This window comes from Haemorhous mexicanus, chromosome 2 (assembly GCF_027477595.1).
Source record: "Haemorhous mexicanus isolate bHaeMex1 chromosome 2, bHaeMex1.pri, whole genome shotgun sequence".
NCBI lineage: Eukaryota > Metazoa > Chordata > Aves > Passeriformes > Fringillidae > Haemorhous > Haemorhous mexicanus.
In genome coordinates, this window is record NC_082342.1 from 42,330,587 (window position 1) to 42,347,172 (window position 16,586).

The 16,586-nt window shown below is 42.8% G+C and overlaps 1 protein-coding gene across 1 annotated transcript in view; it reads right to left on the minus strand.

Moving 5' to 3' along the window:
* Nucleotides 1-1,336: 1,336 nt before the first annotated feature.
* The window catches only part of SESN3 (sestrin 3), a 44,560-nt gene continuing 29,310 nt past the window's right edge, over nt 1,337-16,586 (minus strand). Inside the window, exons 7-10 of the mRNA XM_059838579.1 lie at nt 14,342-14,457; nt 11,817-12,007; nt 10,402-10,546; nt 1,337-9,509 (exon numbers count right to left, since the gene is read on the minus strand). Coding sequence (XP_059694562.1) covers nt 9,423-9,509; nt 10,402-10,546; nt 11,817-12,007; nt 14,342-14,457 — 539 coding nt within the window. The 3' untranslated portion in view covers nt 1,337-9,422. The remainder of the gene's footprint in view (nt 9,510-10,401; nt 10,547-11,816; nt 12,008-14,341; nt 14,458-16,586) is intronic.

Genomic DNA, 16,586 nt, shown 5'->3' on the forward strand with positions numbered 1-16,586 from the left:
GTGCCCACACTCCCAGCTGATGGCCATGGGGCACACCAGGGCATCCCCCTGTGCTCTGTGAGGAGGGGAGGAACCTGGTGAGGCTTGGGGTCAGCCCAGCCAGGTGTCTCCCCAGGGATGTGCTACCTTTATCTGAGCCATGGTCCTTTGCCAGCTCCCAGGGACATCCCGCAGCTGTCACCATGGGCTGCAGGGAGACTGTCCCACAGCCACTCGGTGTGGGCACATGAGCACCCCTGTGACACGGTCCCTGGTCTGCCACCACCCTTTGGTGTCCAGAGTGGGCACAGGGGATAGGTGGCAGCAGAATGGTGGCCCGGGAGGATGGGCAAAGAAGTCTTGGGGAATCACCAACACACAGATGTTTTTGGCTCTGCATTTCCTGTGGGAAACCAGCTGGAGAGGTGAGGATGGGGTGTGGAGGAGCAGGGCTGTCCTCTCCTGTGCTGGGTACCCCCATCTGAGCACTCACACCACACACAGGGTCTGAGCAGGGACCAGAATCAGGGCAGGGCTCACTTGAGGGTGGAACTGTCCTGCCCAGCTGATCATCCATGCTCTGGGACTTGTAAGGGCTAAAGCAGGAATTCCACAGCAGCCCTTAGCTTTGAGGAATACTACAAGATTTTTATCTTTTCCATGATGGTGCTGGTGACGTGGTGCCCCTCCCAGTCCCGAGCTGCTCTGGCAACTGGAGGTGACAGCCACACTGCCTGTACCAGGGACCTGGACCTAAGACAACAGATATTTTCAGAGTTTTGGAACTCCCACTGAAAGCAAATAAATAAGCATTATATATGTGCAGATATTTATATACATACACGTATTTATCTTATTGTGATCTGTGCATCCTGCAGCTGGAGGTAAAGTTACACCCAAAATATCCCAAATCTGCAGCTTGTGTAAGCTAGTTTAGTCTTTCTGAGGGGAAATTATCATCTCCCCCAGGACAAACTTCCCTGGTGATCCCTCAGCACTAAGTCACCTTTCACTGGGGATGGATGGGGCAGGGGCAGGGTTTGGAGACTTGGGGGCAATTTGACTGCCAGGTAAGCTTGGCACTGCCCTGAGCCAGCACCCTCAGCACACATTTCCTCTCACCTTTGCTTGCCCTCTGTTTTGTATGGCTCTCACCCACTTCTGCCCTGGGGTTTGCCCAGGTCTCCCTGCGAGAGGGATTAAATAATCTCTGTATTGAATGATACATAAATTAAAACCCACAACAAAGGCATGGAGAAGAAGGACACTTCGAGGCCTGGATTTGTCCCAAAACACAGGATGTTCTGCTCTAGAGATGTGTTCCCCAGCATGTGGCAAATGATGGCTCAAACAGGAGTCAGGTTTTATCCATTTTATTTAACCAATGAAATTCCTACTGATAACAATGAAAGTAATTTCAGCAAGTATAAATGCGATACAGTTTTAAACAAACCCCATTGTTCCGTACCTATAAATAGATTTTTCAAAACCTCATAAAAAGTGCAGATTTATGAATTGCTGTTAAAATGTTAATACATGATTCCTTTGTTTAAAAATGCAATTTTGTCTCTTAACTCACAAAAAAAGAAAGTTCCTTCTGCATCTGTTCAGATAAATTCAAGTCGGGTAACTTAAAAACTAACAAAGTCACACACAAAAAATTCCATCCCACTAGGTCAGTCTGTCCTTTCAAAAAAAAAAAAGAAAAAAAACAACAAACCCAACCAGCAACAACAGGAAAGAAATGACAAAAGCTGCTGTGGGAACCCACAGTGAGCTCCTAGCAGCTGCCTCACCTTGCAGGCAAATCTCCCATGAGAGCATGGATCCCGTGGCCTATCCCTGGGGCTCAGGACAGGTGGTGACCTGGGAGGCAGGACAGGAGATGTGCCACCTGCCCACAGGATGCTGCAGGGACTGTGGGACCCACAGAGCTACCACACTTCCTCACTTCCTGGGGGTGGCAGGGAGCTGCAGTATCAGAGCTCTGTCCTTAACCCTCCGTCCCAAAACGCCCGCATGGCCGCAGCACAAGGAGGCAGGAGCTGACAGCTGCTGGGCTGGGTACAATTCACCCCCTGTCCAGAGGGTCAGAGGTGGGAGATGCAGTGGAACACCCCTCTCTGGGCACAGCGCTGCCCTGCCTGCTGCCCCAGCCAAGGGGGCTCAGACCCACGGCTGCCAACAGGGAGCCAGTGCTGCTTCTTACCCCCATGTGCCAGGCTCTGCAGTCAGCAAATCAGGGGCTAATTTTTGCACTCGAGAGAGGCCTGGAATCTTTTTGGCTGCACAAATGCCATGACCATGTTCGTGGTCCAGCAGCTGGTCTGTCCATCCCTCTCATGCCAGCGAGCTCGTGCTTGCCCCGTGCACTGGTGAGCAGAGTGTGGGAGGCAGCCTGCAGCAGGCTTAGGGGCACAGGGGGCTGAAACAGATGCCAGGCCCCAACCTTGGCCGTGTTTGGGTCACAGGCAGGGTGGCCGTGTGGCTCGGACCGTGCTTTGTGCAGAGAGGGGCTTGGCTCCCCACAGTCGAGAGAGGTCGGCTGGTGCTTCTCCCTGTATCTACAGTGGTATCTTATCTACAGCAGGGTCTGTTTAGCAAGAGCAGTTTAAAGTGGCTATGTTTATCAAGTTTGCTACTTTATGAATTTAAAAAAAAAACGAAACAAAACAACAAAACAAAAAAACCAAACCCCAACAACTATAAATACAAAGACTCTCACACACCAGACACTTGCAGCCTGCGTGACTCATCAATAACCGCATCAATATTCTGTTAAAAAGCTTATTCTACTTAGAACTATACATAGTACAAGAGACCGAAAAGTGGCAGTCGTGTACGGGCACGCTACCTGCCCCAGGGTGGCCCACAGTCAGGTGCTTCCTAAAAAATCAGGGAGTTACAGTAACATGGCACAGGACTGCAAAGCCGATCACAGCTTCTGCTTACACTGCGTACAAAGTACCAAGGGGAACACAAAAAAGAACTGGTGTTAATACTGATGGATTAAAGAGTAACTATAAAGATCAAAACAGACGTTCACAGCATGCTACATATATTGCTCACAAACTTTCCTTTTTTTTTTTTAAAAAAAAAGGCTAATACAAAACAAGGAGTTGGCAGTCTGATTTTCAGTTATGTCGGATAGAAGGTAAAGCATATACATTCATCGTGTGGCTTTCCAGCAAAAGGAGAAAAGGGTAAAATCGAGAGATTTCAAGTTTGCAAAATTCCTATTTTTTTAAGCTACAGTTCATATCCAGTTCTGGTCACAGTCGTGAAAAGACCTCTGACTGCACTGCCTAGCAGAGTCCAAGGGTTGTAGCCTACATATTATTATTTTCCCCCTAAAAGTGGCCACAGCACCCACCACCATGAGCGGGCTGCTCCTGCAGCCACCTGGGCACGTGGCAGCTGGGCTGGAGGGAAGAGGTTTGGGTCTGGTGGCACGACATGAGCATGGAGTGAGGAATGAGACACAGCTTTGGACTGTTGGTGTTTGGAGCTGCTGCTGTTGCTGCCCCCCAGACTCCGCAGCTGGAGACACAATGCTTAGTGATTGACCCATTTTGACTCAAAACTCCCTTCAAAGGGCTGATGGGGATGAGAAAATGCAATTCAACAGCAGCAAGTTTTTCTTGGGCAGAGTGGTTCCCTTCCCCTACTCCATCTCTGGAGTAAGGAAAGGGTCCCAGCTCTGTTCCCAAAGAAGCCCTCTGGACACCGTGGAAGGAGGCATCCTCCACCACCTCCCCTATGCACAGGCACACAAAATAACCTCTCAGACACATCAGGGAAGTTTCTTCAGCTGACCAATACCTCAACTCCTCCTGCGCCGGCCGTGTCCCCTTGGAGCGCCTGTGCCTCCTGATGCCGACAGACTGCCTGGCTCCCCACAGTTACTCTAACAACTGGCACCTCCAGTACCTCTAACTACTGTCAGGAACAAGGTTTCTATTTTCCACAAGCCCTGATGGTACTCAATACCCTAGGAACACCCAACTCTGTCTCCAGCAGCTGCTTCACAACGTGCATTTGGATTTTTTCCCACAGATAAATGAAAAACCCAAATCCACTTGTTCCAGAGGCTGGATGCAGTCTGCCTGGCTGCAAAGCACCCAAGGGACTGCCAGCCAGGTGGCCCTGTAAGCCTGCCTGGCAGAAGGGGACCTCAAATTCCCTCTTAGATGTCCCTCTGAGAACCTGCACAGCTGATAGCTCAAGCATGGGGTGTTTCACCAAAGAAAATTTCCTTAGTGAATCCACTGCATTTTTACTATAACTCCAGACACACTCTTTGACTCTGTAACTCTTTGACACACTACTAAGCAAATACTGAGTTTCATCCTTTTGAAGCACATTTAGCGTTTTCCTGTCCAGAAATAATCTACTACGGCAATTCTAAATGTGAGAAAGAGCCTCTGCCCTTACCAACAGGCAGTGACAGAGGAACCTTGTTTTCAAGGTTAAGGCTGGGAGGTTGTCCCAGCAGCTGGGAGGCTGCTTGGGGTTGGGAACTGGGAAGACAGGAAGCACTTGATGCAGGACAGGGGTGGTGGCAGGCTGGAAAATGACAATTTTTCCCCTGATGAGCAGCAAAGGATTAAATATCTGCAAGAGAGACCTGATGCAGACTGGGGGAGCAGCAGCATGACCACCTGCCAGGAAATGTGCTCTAAGGAATAAATTAACACTGATCAAGATGCTCCTGAAGTTTCCTCATACTACTGTGCTCTCTTCATCTCTCACACCTGTAATCTATGCAATAGGTATGAAATACTGTATTAATTTTCATTTGGAGATAAAATGTTTCACTTACAATTCCCAAATATAGGAAAGCTGGTGGATGCATCTTTTCAGACAAACATAGTGCTGGGGGACATGAGGAACAGTAAACCTGAAGTTCAGGTAATGAAAACTGACATTTTGTCCAGCTCTTGGAATGACTGCTAACAGCAACTAAATCTTACAGCTGTATAGTCAGATCTGCTCTGGCAAAGTTCATTTACAACAAATCCACTCCCTCTTCCTTTGTTTTGTGCAACACCACCCCTTATTTATGGGAGAAGGATCCAAACATTTATAGAAAGTAACTGAAAGGACATCACTTGAGATCAATATTTGGGGTATTTCTTTTGATCCAAAAATTTTTAGTTCAGGCACATTCTTTCCACTTACTACCACCAATGAATGTTTCCTGCAAGTAGAGCTTAAACAACCCAGCTCTTCTGAAAGGGAGTCCAAATTCTGGGTCATGAGCCTGAAATGCATGCCTATGTTCATGGAAAACACACATACATGAGAAACATTGAGAACCTGTTCTGCAAGAGCAGTGGCTTACAGTTTAACTGCTTTAGGAGGGATCTCTCTAAGTCTACATTAAGTCCCCAAAACAAGTCATTTCATTAACAATCACTGTGAATCACATGGATCCGGTACATATTATTCCTTTAGTCTCTGGAAATTAATTTTATTCTATTTCATTTAGGTGATTCAGTTTCTTTAAAAATCTGACTCAAACATTCAAGTGGGCATCTTCTAGGATTTTGCTGAGTGCCTGGGTGCTTAAATCCCCATTGAAATTCAGGCAGCCAGCTGGGTTTTCAAATCCCATGAAAATATCAGTAGCACTACAAACAAAAACACAATTGAATAATCTGGCGCTTTGACTTTCTGCACTCAAGTAACAGAGCAACAAAATATTTTCCTTTTTGTTCTCTTCTGATCTGTTCTAAATTTATACTTACATCTGCAATTGTTTACAAGCACTGATTTTCCTGTCCTTAAAACTTTATTTAATACATAGGAAGAGGTGATAGTGGCAATTCTTTAACTCTTACAGCTGAAGTAAATCCTTTTCAAGGATCAAGGTGCTGGGCAAGGGAGGGGATTGTCCCGCTCTGCTCTGCACTGGGGCAGCCTCACCTTGAGTCCTGTGTGCTGCTTGGGGTGCCCCAATATGCAAGATATGAAACTACTAGGGAGCATCCAAAGAAGGGCCACAAGGATGGTGAGGGGCCCTGAGGAGAAGCCATATGAGGAGTGGCTGAGGTCATTTGGTTTGTTCAGCCTGGAGGAGACTGAGGGGAGACCCCCAGTGCAGTTACAACTTCCTGGAGAGGGAAGAGGAGGGGCAGGCACCACAGCACTAGCTGTAGTAGCTATCTGCACAAACTGCACCCCAAATTATTATTTCTGTTTTAACAATTATTTCTGTTCTCGTATAATGATACTCTCATGAAATTCAGCTGTGGGTAGAGTGTTCTGGGAAATGCAAATGCTTTCTCCAGTTGGCACGTTTTTCACTTCTCTTCATTACCAAAAAAAAATAGAGCAAGGACATACTCTACAGCAACGCACATTTTAAGTGACTCTGCAATGATAAGAAGCTGTTCATGCTCAGAAGCCCTGTTCCCTACTCACAGTGTTCCCTGTGCTAGCTGGTTAATTTGTACCTATCAGGCTTTCTCTTCAGCAGACAGGAGACTGTACACTTTGTTTTTATGTTGGTCACAGCTGGGATTTTGTGGACTAACATGAATGCTGGTAATTACCAATTCCAATGAAGGAACACAGAGGGAGAGGATCTACACTTCCAATCATTATGGTACCCTTAAGAAAAATATTAATGAACAAAGTGTGAAGATTCACATTCATGCATGCTTCAAAAATGCAAAAAAAATTTCCAAGAACACTTGAACATGAAAAGCTGGCACAGTGGGAACCTAAAGCATGCATAAAGTGTATGGTAGCATTGTCTGACTTTAAACACCTATTCTGAGCAAACATCTATTAAAAATCCCAAATTTGTGTATAAAAACTAGGTTATAAATTGTTGCACTGTAAATGCAATTCTTTGAAAAAAAAAAATGCCACGTGGAAAACATTTCCAGATGTTTCAAGTTTGCATGAAATATTAAAGAAAAAAAAAAGAGAGAAACAGCAAACTAGTCGTACAATGACATTTCCTGTGATGGAATGTCTTGCAGGCCATATGGGACTTGATATGGCACTTAAAAAACCAAACCAAAACACTGGTTTACGACAAGTTTTATGAAGCAATCCATTTATGGTTTCTGTATTTCAAATCTGCTCATGCACTTTGCTCATGAAGGCATTTGAGCTGGCAAGTATATTTCATAAGGAAAGAAGTAAAGGCACTCATGTTTCCAAATGTAAAACTCAAACTACTCCAGAAGTCTTTGCATTTCTGAGGGGAAACAAAGCCATCACAATAGTTATTCAAATCTAGTTTCACCTCCTTTCCAGAGCTCAACTGTGCTTCTTGAGGACTACTTGACTTTTCAATGCAAAGAAATTTAAAGTAGTACTGAACAGTTCCCATCACTTGAAAAAAACCAGAAGTATTGCATGAAAACTTCTCTCAGCAGAAGCCATTATGGCCACTACAATCACAAGAGGGGGGGAAAAGGATCATAACAATTTAGAAAGCAAATCTAAGTTCACACATATGAGCATCTCAGTATTTCTGAGAAATCTTTGCAGTTAGCTATACAAGATAAATAAATCTGATGTTCTACCCAATGCTCTCTAGCAGACAGACCAGTGCTGTCTGTTGGGTAGTTTTCTAAAGAGCCAACATGACACTTAAAAAAAAAATAATTACTGATTTTTTCTTCAAAAGGTTTTCACATGCAGAGTCTGCAGTCTGAAAGTGCAGAAAAGTGTACAATCATTGGGCTTTCCAATCTGGAACGGACAGAAAAGCAGAAAAAACAACATGCAAAGTCAAAGCAAGGATCAGGAAAAGGAAGAAAAGAGAAAACTAACTTTAGTAGAGTACTGGTCCATGGTTTTGTAAATGTAAAGTGTCAAAATATGACTGGTAGTAATTTTCTTCTAACAATTCTGCAATCACCAATGAAAAAAAAAAGTCCTGCATTAACTACTACAATCCAACAGAACGTTAAAAGTAAACCTGTCCAGTTAGTTTTGAATGTATAGCACAGAAATAAAGGTCACCCTCCTCAAAAGAAATATGAAAAGTCCAAACCAACCGACAAATTTGAAGCAGTTAACTTGTGTTCTACTGGGTAAGTTTAAGCATCTCTTTAGGCACTTCACTGGTTCATTAAATGCAATACAAAATAAAGCTATAAATATCAACATTTTGTGCTCTCAAAAATTAGTCAAAAGCAACAGAAAATAGCACAAAAGTGTGACATTTTTGGCAGCTTATTTCTTCCCTTCCCCAATATTACTGGTTGTCCAAAAATGCTTTGTTTTGGGGATGCTTTGGCATCTCAGTATCAGGTTGTCTTAAGCCGTAAAAGCTAAAACAAAACTGCTAGGCCTTAGACAATAAAGAAATTTGGTTTTAAAATTTCTTTATGGCTATATAAGAAGGACACTTTAGCAGTGGCATATCAGGGAAAAAAGCTTGCTTTCTTTTTAAATATTGCACTTTTCTTTTGTTCACTCACACTAATGCATAGAAACTTTCAAAACTTTGAATATTACAATTTCATGCTATGAAAAAGTTACGGGAAATAATTTCTATACATCCAATATGAAAGAATAGATATACTAGCCTTCCTTTACTTTCCTTAGTTAAAACATTGATAAAGAAGAGAGTGCAAAAAACCCCACAACCCTATTTTTGGTCAGCCTGTGTATTAATTTTATCGGTGCCAACTAAACAAATTGCAACACGTGATGAGCATGGATATTGTCAGGACAACTGAGGGTGACTGTCAGTAAAACAAGACAATGCATGATTGAAACACAGTAAGTGTGGCTGAAATGGCAAATCGTGAGGCCTCTTCTCCTTGCGAAGGGGCACGACAAAGCGTGAATTAATTTTGCACTTCAGTAGCATGCTGTAGGATTTATCAAGATTAATTTCACATTAAAGTGTGCTCGATGTTTGCATCCACATCTTGCATCACCTCCAATTGCTGTAGTAAGACAGTGACTGGCAGCAGTCTCCGGGACACACGGGAGAATCCAGTGGGCAATTCGATGCGGCACAGCCCGCGCGTCTCTGCCGCGAGTCATGACGTGGTGGGACGTTCTCAGGACAGGCAGAACTGATCTTCTGCTGGACTCCACTCATCTGAAAAATGATTGCTTGGAAAAAGAAGTCTCTAAGCACTTCACTCCAGTGCCTAAAGAACAAAGCGCTAGGATTGGATACAATAAAACCAGTTCCAGGTTCCTGACCAGCGTGCAGAAATCCAGCCGGGCACAATGCAGAGTAGCGCTCCTCAGTGTTACTTTTCTTATCATTAGTAATGTTAAGCATCAAGAAAATAAAACACGTCATTGCACATTACAGCCGCCAAGAAGCACGGCTAAACTTTGACACTAGAGAATTGAATAACCTGATGCTACATCACAAACAGCTTCTGGTGTGTATCTATTTCGAAAGGTCTTTACATACTCAGTAAAAGCCCCTGTACTCCTGGCCAGCGAGTGCTTCAGGTTAAGTGACGAGTTATGGCACGAAGGGCATACAGAAGTTCGGCTTGCATCCGAGCTTCCATCAGAAGTAGATTGACGTGAACCTGTAAAAAATTACATCAGCCATTTAGCTCACCTCTGAATGCAACATGGTTCATTCATTCAGGCTGAAAATTCTATCCTTTAGTGAAGTATCACTGCAAGAAATCTTTGTCACTTCTCCCTGTACCCTTCTGCAGGACTACAGTTCCTCTAGAGACAGCTGTGTAGTGATGCCAATATGGACAACATCCCAGGACTGCAAGGAACTAGCCTCAACTGCTGCTTCAAGAAATCTTCCATCTAAGAAGCCACCCTTAAACCTTTTTTTGTATCCTAATGGCATTAGTTCTTTAGTTCTAACTAAAATCAGAACTATTAGTTCTAACCCATAAATTATAATAACCAATAATTTGGGTATCTTTACTACTACCTGTGACCATTATATAGGAGAACAGAATAAGGAACAGTTTCCATGCCAGATAGGCTAGCAGGGACTCATGCACTGAACCCTTCTCAGGAAGCATTTAACATGATATCTGAAAGCATGCTGACATTTTTATTGCTGAAAAACACCATAAAGTACACACATATATACATATGAGTTTAGGTATTTCTTGATCTCCAAATCCCAAATATTGGCATAGCTGACCACTTCTGAATTCTCAAGTTTATCTAAACTCTATAAAAGTAAAGAATCTTTATTTTTCTTTTACAGTTGTCCATTCAATTTTATGGAGAAGTGACTCAAAATAATAATAACAAAAATTATCTGCAGCACACTAAGAAGTATTTTTGCCAAATTGGTATCTAACACTCAAGGAATGATTCCCATTTGTTTTCCTCTGATTTAAAACAGTTCATGTGACAGATGCTGCCACTTTAGGTGTCCCCCTATTTTAATTTTCAAAGAGCACAGGGCTCTCTGTGAAGCCACTTTGGCTTTGGAGCACGTACCTTCTCCGAGTGCTTGAACTGACGCCAGTAGCTATCGTACATGCGCTTGGTCGTTCTCTCTGGGTAGCAGGTCACCGTCTTTATGTAAACCTTCAGGCTGCGTTCAAGTAGCTGATTCACTTCTCCATAATCGTAGTCATCATACCTACATAACACAAGCCATCACTCTGCTTGATGTAACTTTCTAAAAGCATTGTCTTTTGCAGCGTCATGTTCTCAAGCCTGGGAACTGGAGCGTTTATCATACATGACCAAAAACCATGTGTTAAGAGAGGATCTGAAAGGCTTAGTAGGATCATAGAACTGTTAAACTGGAAAAGACCTTTAAGATCATCAAATCCAATGGTTAACCCTAAACCACAACCATGTTCACCATTAAACCACATGCCCTATCCACCATTTTATGAACACTTCCAGGGATGGTTGCTCTCCCACTTCTGTGGGCTGTTCCAATGCTTTACAAATCTTTCTGTGAAGAAATTTTCCCTAATATCCAAATGAAACCTCCCCTGGTGCTACTTGAAGCCATTTGTTCTCATCCTGTCACTTGTTACCTGGGAGAAGAGGCTGACCCCCACCTGGCTACAGTCTCCTCTCTGGTTTTTGTAGACAGCGACAAGGTGCCCCCTGAGCCTCCAGACTAAACACCTGCAGCTCCCTCAGCTGCTCCTCTTAGGACTTGTGCTTCAGACCCTTCCCCAGCACCACTGCCCTTCTCTGGACACACTCCGGACCCTCAATGTCCTTCCTGTAGTGAGGGATGCAGAGCTGAACACAGAATTCAAGGTGTGGCCTCACCAGTGCTGAGTACAGGATCACTGCCCTGGACTGCTGGCCACACCATTGCTGATACAGACCAGGGTGCCACTGGCCTTCTTGGCCACCTGGGGCACACCCTGGATCATGTTCAGCTGCTGTTGTCCAGCATCCCCAGGTCTTTTTCACTGAGCACCTTCCCAGGCACTGCCCCCAGCCTGTAGTGCTGCCTGGGGTTGTTGTGACCCAAGTGCAGGACTCAGCACTTGGCATCACTGAACCTCATACAACTGGCCTTGGCCCACTGATCCAGGCTATCCAGAGGCCTCTGTAGGGCCTTCCTAGCTCCTTCCAGCAAATCAACACTCCTGCCCAACTTGGTGTTGTCTGTGAACTTGCTTAGGGATGTTGTCTTTCCTAAATGAAGGATACAGGCTGGCTTCAGAGAACACATTTCTGTAAAAATTTCCATCCTGACTCATTTTCTGCACTGGAAGGAGAAATTATACTGATATGCCAGCAAAACCACTCTAACTTCCAGACAGAGGTACCATCTCCACTTTAACCACCCAATCTAAAACGATGCTTTACACATGGTTTATTTTTCTGTTTACATAGTTTTAACATGTATTCCTAAGCCAGGGAATTTTTAACCATACCTGATTCCATACATACAGTGGACATAGTTAAATAAAGCTCTTCTTAGTGTAGTTGTATCAACATCTTCATGTGTTGCCATAGTGTTATATGTGAGGTTATACACCATCCGAAACTTCTCATCCAGGAGATGCCCAATGTCAGAATAAAGCCTGTTTACAAGGGAAAAGCCATGATTTTCCCAAGTATAGTCCTGCAGGAAGAGAAGAAAATATATAAAGGCACAAATGAAGTGAATTCCTTATGTCATCTTCCCTACAACTCAAAAGTTTTTGTTTGATAGTTATGACTTTATTCTCTTCCAAAAGTTGCATTTTGAATCCTTCATCCACATCACCTGCTCCATTCCTCCAGAATTCTTGGCAATGATTATTATGTTGCAACACTCCAATCCTGGATATCATTAGCCTACAGGTGAAAAACCCCAGGCTTCTCCTGAAGTGCTTAGAGAATCTTCTTCTGCTTTGCCACTCTGACCAGTATCATTCCATGTGGGATTGGCTTTTAAGTCGAAAAACTTGTTCCTCTTGGAGGCTTTGGTGCTTAGCTCCAAGCAGAGATGGAGTCTACTTCCAGCGAGGATGTACAATCATTGGGTTAAGTACTGAACCATCCCTGAAAAAACTGATAAAATTCAGGCTGCTTTGGTCTTAGACAAGCACCTGGACTGCAAGATAAAAACCTGTCTGCTTACATGAGGAATGGGGAATCTCTGCAGAGTGGTGGCACAGCAGGAAGAACCATCCTGCTCCAGAGCAGGGAGCAAGGGCGCTGCGCACAGCCGTCACACGGAAAGTGAGAGTGTGCCCACATCCTTGTCAAGTGCTCCATCTTCCCATCACTGGTGGCATCTTTACAACTGAGGGCATCATCTCCGTGTCCTTCCTGTTTCTGGCTGTTTTCCAAAGGTACTGTCAGGCCAGGGCCCTCAACTGGGCACAATGAAGCATGTCCACTGTTCTGTCCCCTTAGTAGGACAGCAGGGAAGAGCAGAACATTGCTGTGGTGTCTCACGGAGGCATCAATGACATCTAAAACGTGTCACAACATCATGTTTGGCCCCTGGCTGCCAGTACAAAAGACTGTAAAGCTTGTGAGAAAGATGCCATACCCATACAGCCCTGGAAAGGTGTTCAGGACATCACAAAAGCCTCTGAGAGCTGGAAGACCCAGAGAGGGGAAAGCACTGCTGACTTACAGCAATTGATCCTGTTATCAGTGAAACCTCCCCCCCAAAAACAAGCTTAAAGACATCCTGCTATGTATAGAATACCTTTTTTCTATTAATACATTAGAAACCATAGAGACAAAGGCAGTTTTGTTTTATCAGAGTGAAGATTAGACTTACTGTAGGTGTTTGGGATGCTACTGAAATTTAAGTATCATTAATAGTTTGGGAGGCTGTGGATACATACATCCAACTGCTAAGAGCAGGACATAATAAAGTAAAATTATCAAGGTGACTCCTTTGAATGTAAGCCAGAAGTTGTCCTGTTTATTTAAGAGTAGAGATGTTTCAGTTCCAATTTCAGCTTCTTTGGAGCTTTTTTAAAAGGGAGCCTGCTGCTCCTAAAGTAGTTAGGCAGATTGTTTGATTTATTGGCACTGACTATGCCTTATTCTTTTTGGCAGTAATAACCTACTTCAGGCTTATATAAAGACCACAGAATAAATTATCCAGTTCAGCAGAGACTGCTATAAAGCTAAATACATTTCCTGAGAGCCATCGTGGATTCTTTATTTTACAGTCTCAGATACATCTTCTGACCACGGAGTTTTCCTGCACCCACTGTCATTTTAATTGAAGTTCTCTGATTTGGTTGAAGATTTCTTCCATTGCTTTCCATTTACTTCTAGACTGCTTATGAATATACTCTGTAAGATAGAACAGAACCACCTAGAATGTCCCTCCTGTTATATATAATATGAACCTCATGATTCCGGTCATGGCAAAGGATGTCAGTATATAAGACAATCTACACGTATAATATATATTCTGTTCTTCCAACAGCACTGAGAAAAATGTATTAAAATACAGCAAAAACTTCAGTAATCATATTTAGGAATTCCTTTCCTTTCATAGCATTCCAAGTCCAGAGATTTGGTGCATATGAGAACAATACTCCCCAAATCACTCTCACAAACCTGTATGTATCCAGGTATTGAAAGCCACTGGACAGGATTTTGAGTTGCTCCAGTGGATTTTTTTTCTACAACATCTGGAGGGAGGGGAAAGAAATTCTTGCTTTTCTACCTTTCCCTTTTATTTCAGATATGCTTCATGCTTTTCAAACATTAATTCTGGTAATAACTGAAGTAAGATGGAAAGCCAAGTATTGCCTTGCCAGAGATTGACAAATAGTGAAAGACTCCATCTCAGGGAGATTTATGCAAGGTTGTGAGTTATTTAATGAACCAGGACAAGAAAAGGAACATGCAAGCAACATGCCCCACTATAACCACTTTATGCTCTGTAGTGAGATATATAAACATTCTATGAGTTGAATGTGCTTTACAGAGATGGTACCTGAGCTCTGAATGTTGGCAGATGGTCTTCTCCTCGCCTTGCAAAGTCTTTGTACCCAAACCCAGGATCTTCAACATAACGGGAGACATCTGTAGAAACTATTTCATCATCAAATGCTGGGAATAAAACAGCAAAATGCTTTGCTTTAGGCAAGAACATGAGTTAATGCTGACTTCCAACTATCACTCTACTGTAGGACTAGAGGACAATTTTAGAATTTATACAAAGGAGAAGAGCGGTACAAAGGAAAGAAACATTATAATTCTCATCTGCTTGTATTGGATACATTGCTTTAGTTGAGCCCATTAAATGTCAGCCTATACCAGACATCTAATGTACTTCTACAAAAAGAGAGAGATGGCTTATACTTCTGTCTGGAGGTTTCCTTTTCTCTCTGTTGACTTCTGAGGGAGGCTAATTATCTTAAGTCAGGAAGATGAACATCATTAGCAAAGTCACTGTGTTAGCATAAGAAACAAAATAATGGATCCTCGACAGCAGGATTGTTGTACTGATTAGCCTTTGTGTCAGGAATCACACTGGCTCTGTCCTGTAAGCTGGAGTATGAGCACCAGACAGCAACACAACACTCCACTGGTAAACATCAGCTGAAGATTATATGAAAGCAAAGAGCTCTACAGTACATGAGGGTGAAATTCTGCCAGAAGCTGTAGTAACTAAGCATATTCAAAGAGCTCTAAAACATATCACTAAGCACACACAGGTTCTCTACCAGGAGTCAATCTTTCCCTCCCGAAAAAACAGATGGATTGATTGTGTAACTACCTCTGCAGAAGTTGACTACTGCATAGCTGACTGCATTTGACCCTGATGTTAAAATCATGGCTTGCTTCCACATGCATTGGTAGAACAGTTGCCATATGTCCACTGTTAGCACCTTGAAAAGTCAGTTAATCTAAGAATTGCAGCAGTGCTTTATCTCCTCTTTGCCTCATTAAACAATCAAAACAGAACCGTGTAGGAAGAAGCTTGGACAACATCTGCTACAGTAAATTCTCAGTGAAGAATAAAAACACCTGTACACAAACAGTCCTCTGCCCTGAGAAGGACTGGATTTCATGAAAGGGTAAATGCCCAACACACACAGACTCCTCAACTGAAATCAGCAAATGGTAAAGAGGAAAGAAAGTCAACAAAACCATTAGCAACCCTACTCAAAAACCCCTCCTGCCTTGAATGACCCCTTTTCCTTAAACACTTGAAGTTGCACAGATCCACAGAAGTCCTGATTTGATAATGAAACTGCAATGAGTGTCCATTTCACTGCACTGCTGATACTGCCTGACCAAAGGAAACTACAGCAGGAATTTACGATGTCCATTTCAAAAAATCCAATTTGATGTTGCTGGATGTATCTTCTTTCACAGATTTTTCCATGTTCCTAGAGAGCCACAAAACAATCTCTCTGCTGATCCCCAGTACATTCTTCCTGCATTTTGGGCTCTTTGCACAAACCCACCGATTCTTTCAAACACATTTGGTCTGAAGCTGTGGAGACCTAAATTCACTAAGAACAGTGCAGTAAAATGTGAAGCATTTTAGTGGTCACTTTTTAAAAAGACACAAGCAATCATCTTCAAGTAGCTTCTACTAGGAGGAAATAGCTAGAGATTCTGATTGTCTTAATAATATTCTTTCTTCCAACACTTTCTTGGGGGAAAAAGCACCTTTCTGTCTGTATCAAGCAGGCTTCATTCAGTAGTTTGTTAGAGATGAAAGCCCCCAGAACATATGAAGAATATGGGAAAAGAAGGTTTCAGCTCCAAATTTGGAAAATCATTTAAGAATAAAAAAATGCTATCAATCTCTTTTACAAAACAGGCAGTGGAACAGCACAGCAGTATGATCAGTCAGAGCAGCAAGTTGGAAATTTTCTTTCCAGGTGGGCAGTAAAATGGTGAAGTAGTTGAGTCTCATCATCTTATTCCTAAACTAAATGTCATATCTGAAAGCTACTTATGAGTGTCATTGAAGTTCTAAGCTCCAAAGAACCTACACCTATGAAATATTACTGAATATTTATTACTAATTTATTAATTATAATTAATAAATTAATTATTTTGATGATATAGAACATATAAAAAAAGAAAAATGTACACCTACTTTTTAAGGAAGCATACAGGCCTTTTTTTCCCTTAATATACAAAAGCTAAATTTCAAGTAGTAAAAAGGATGATATTTGTCAATAAAAAAATCCTAAGGTGATGAAGCAAAAGGTAAGACC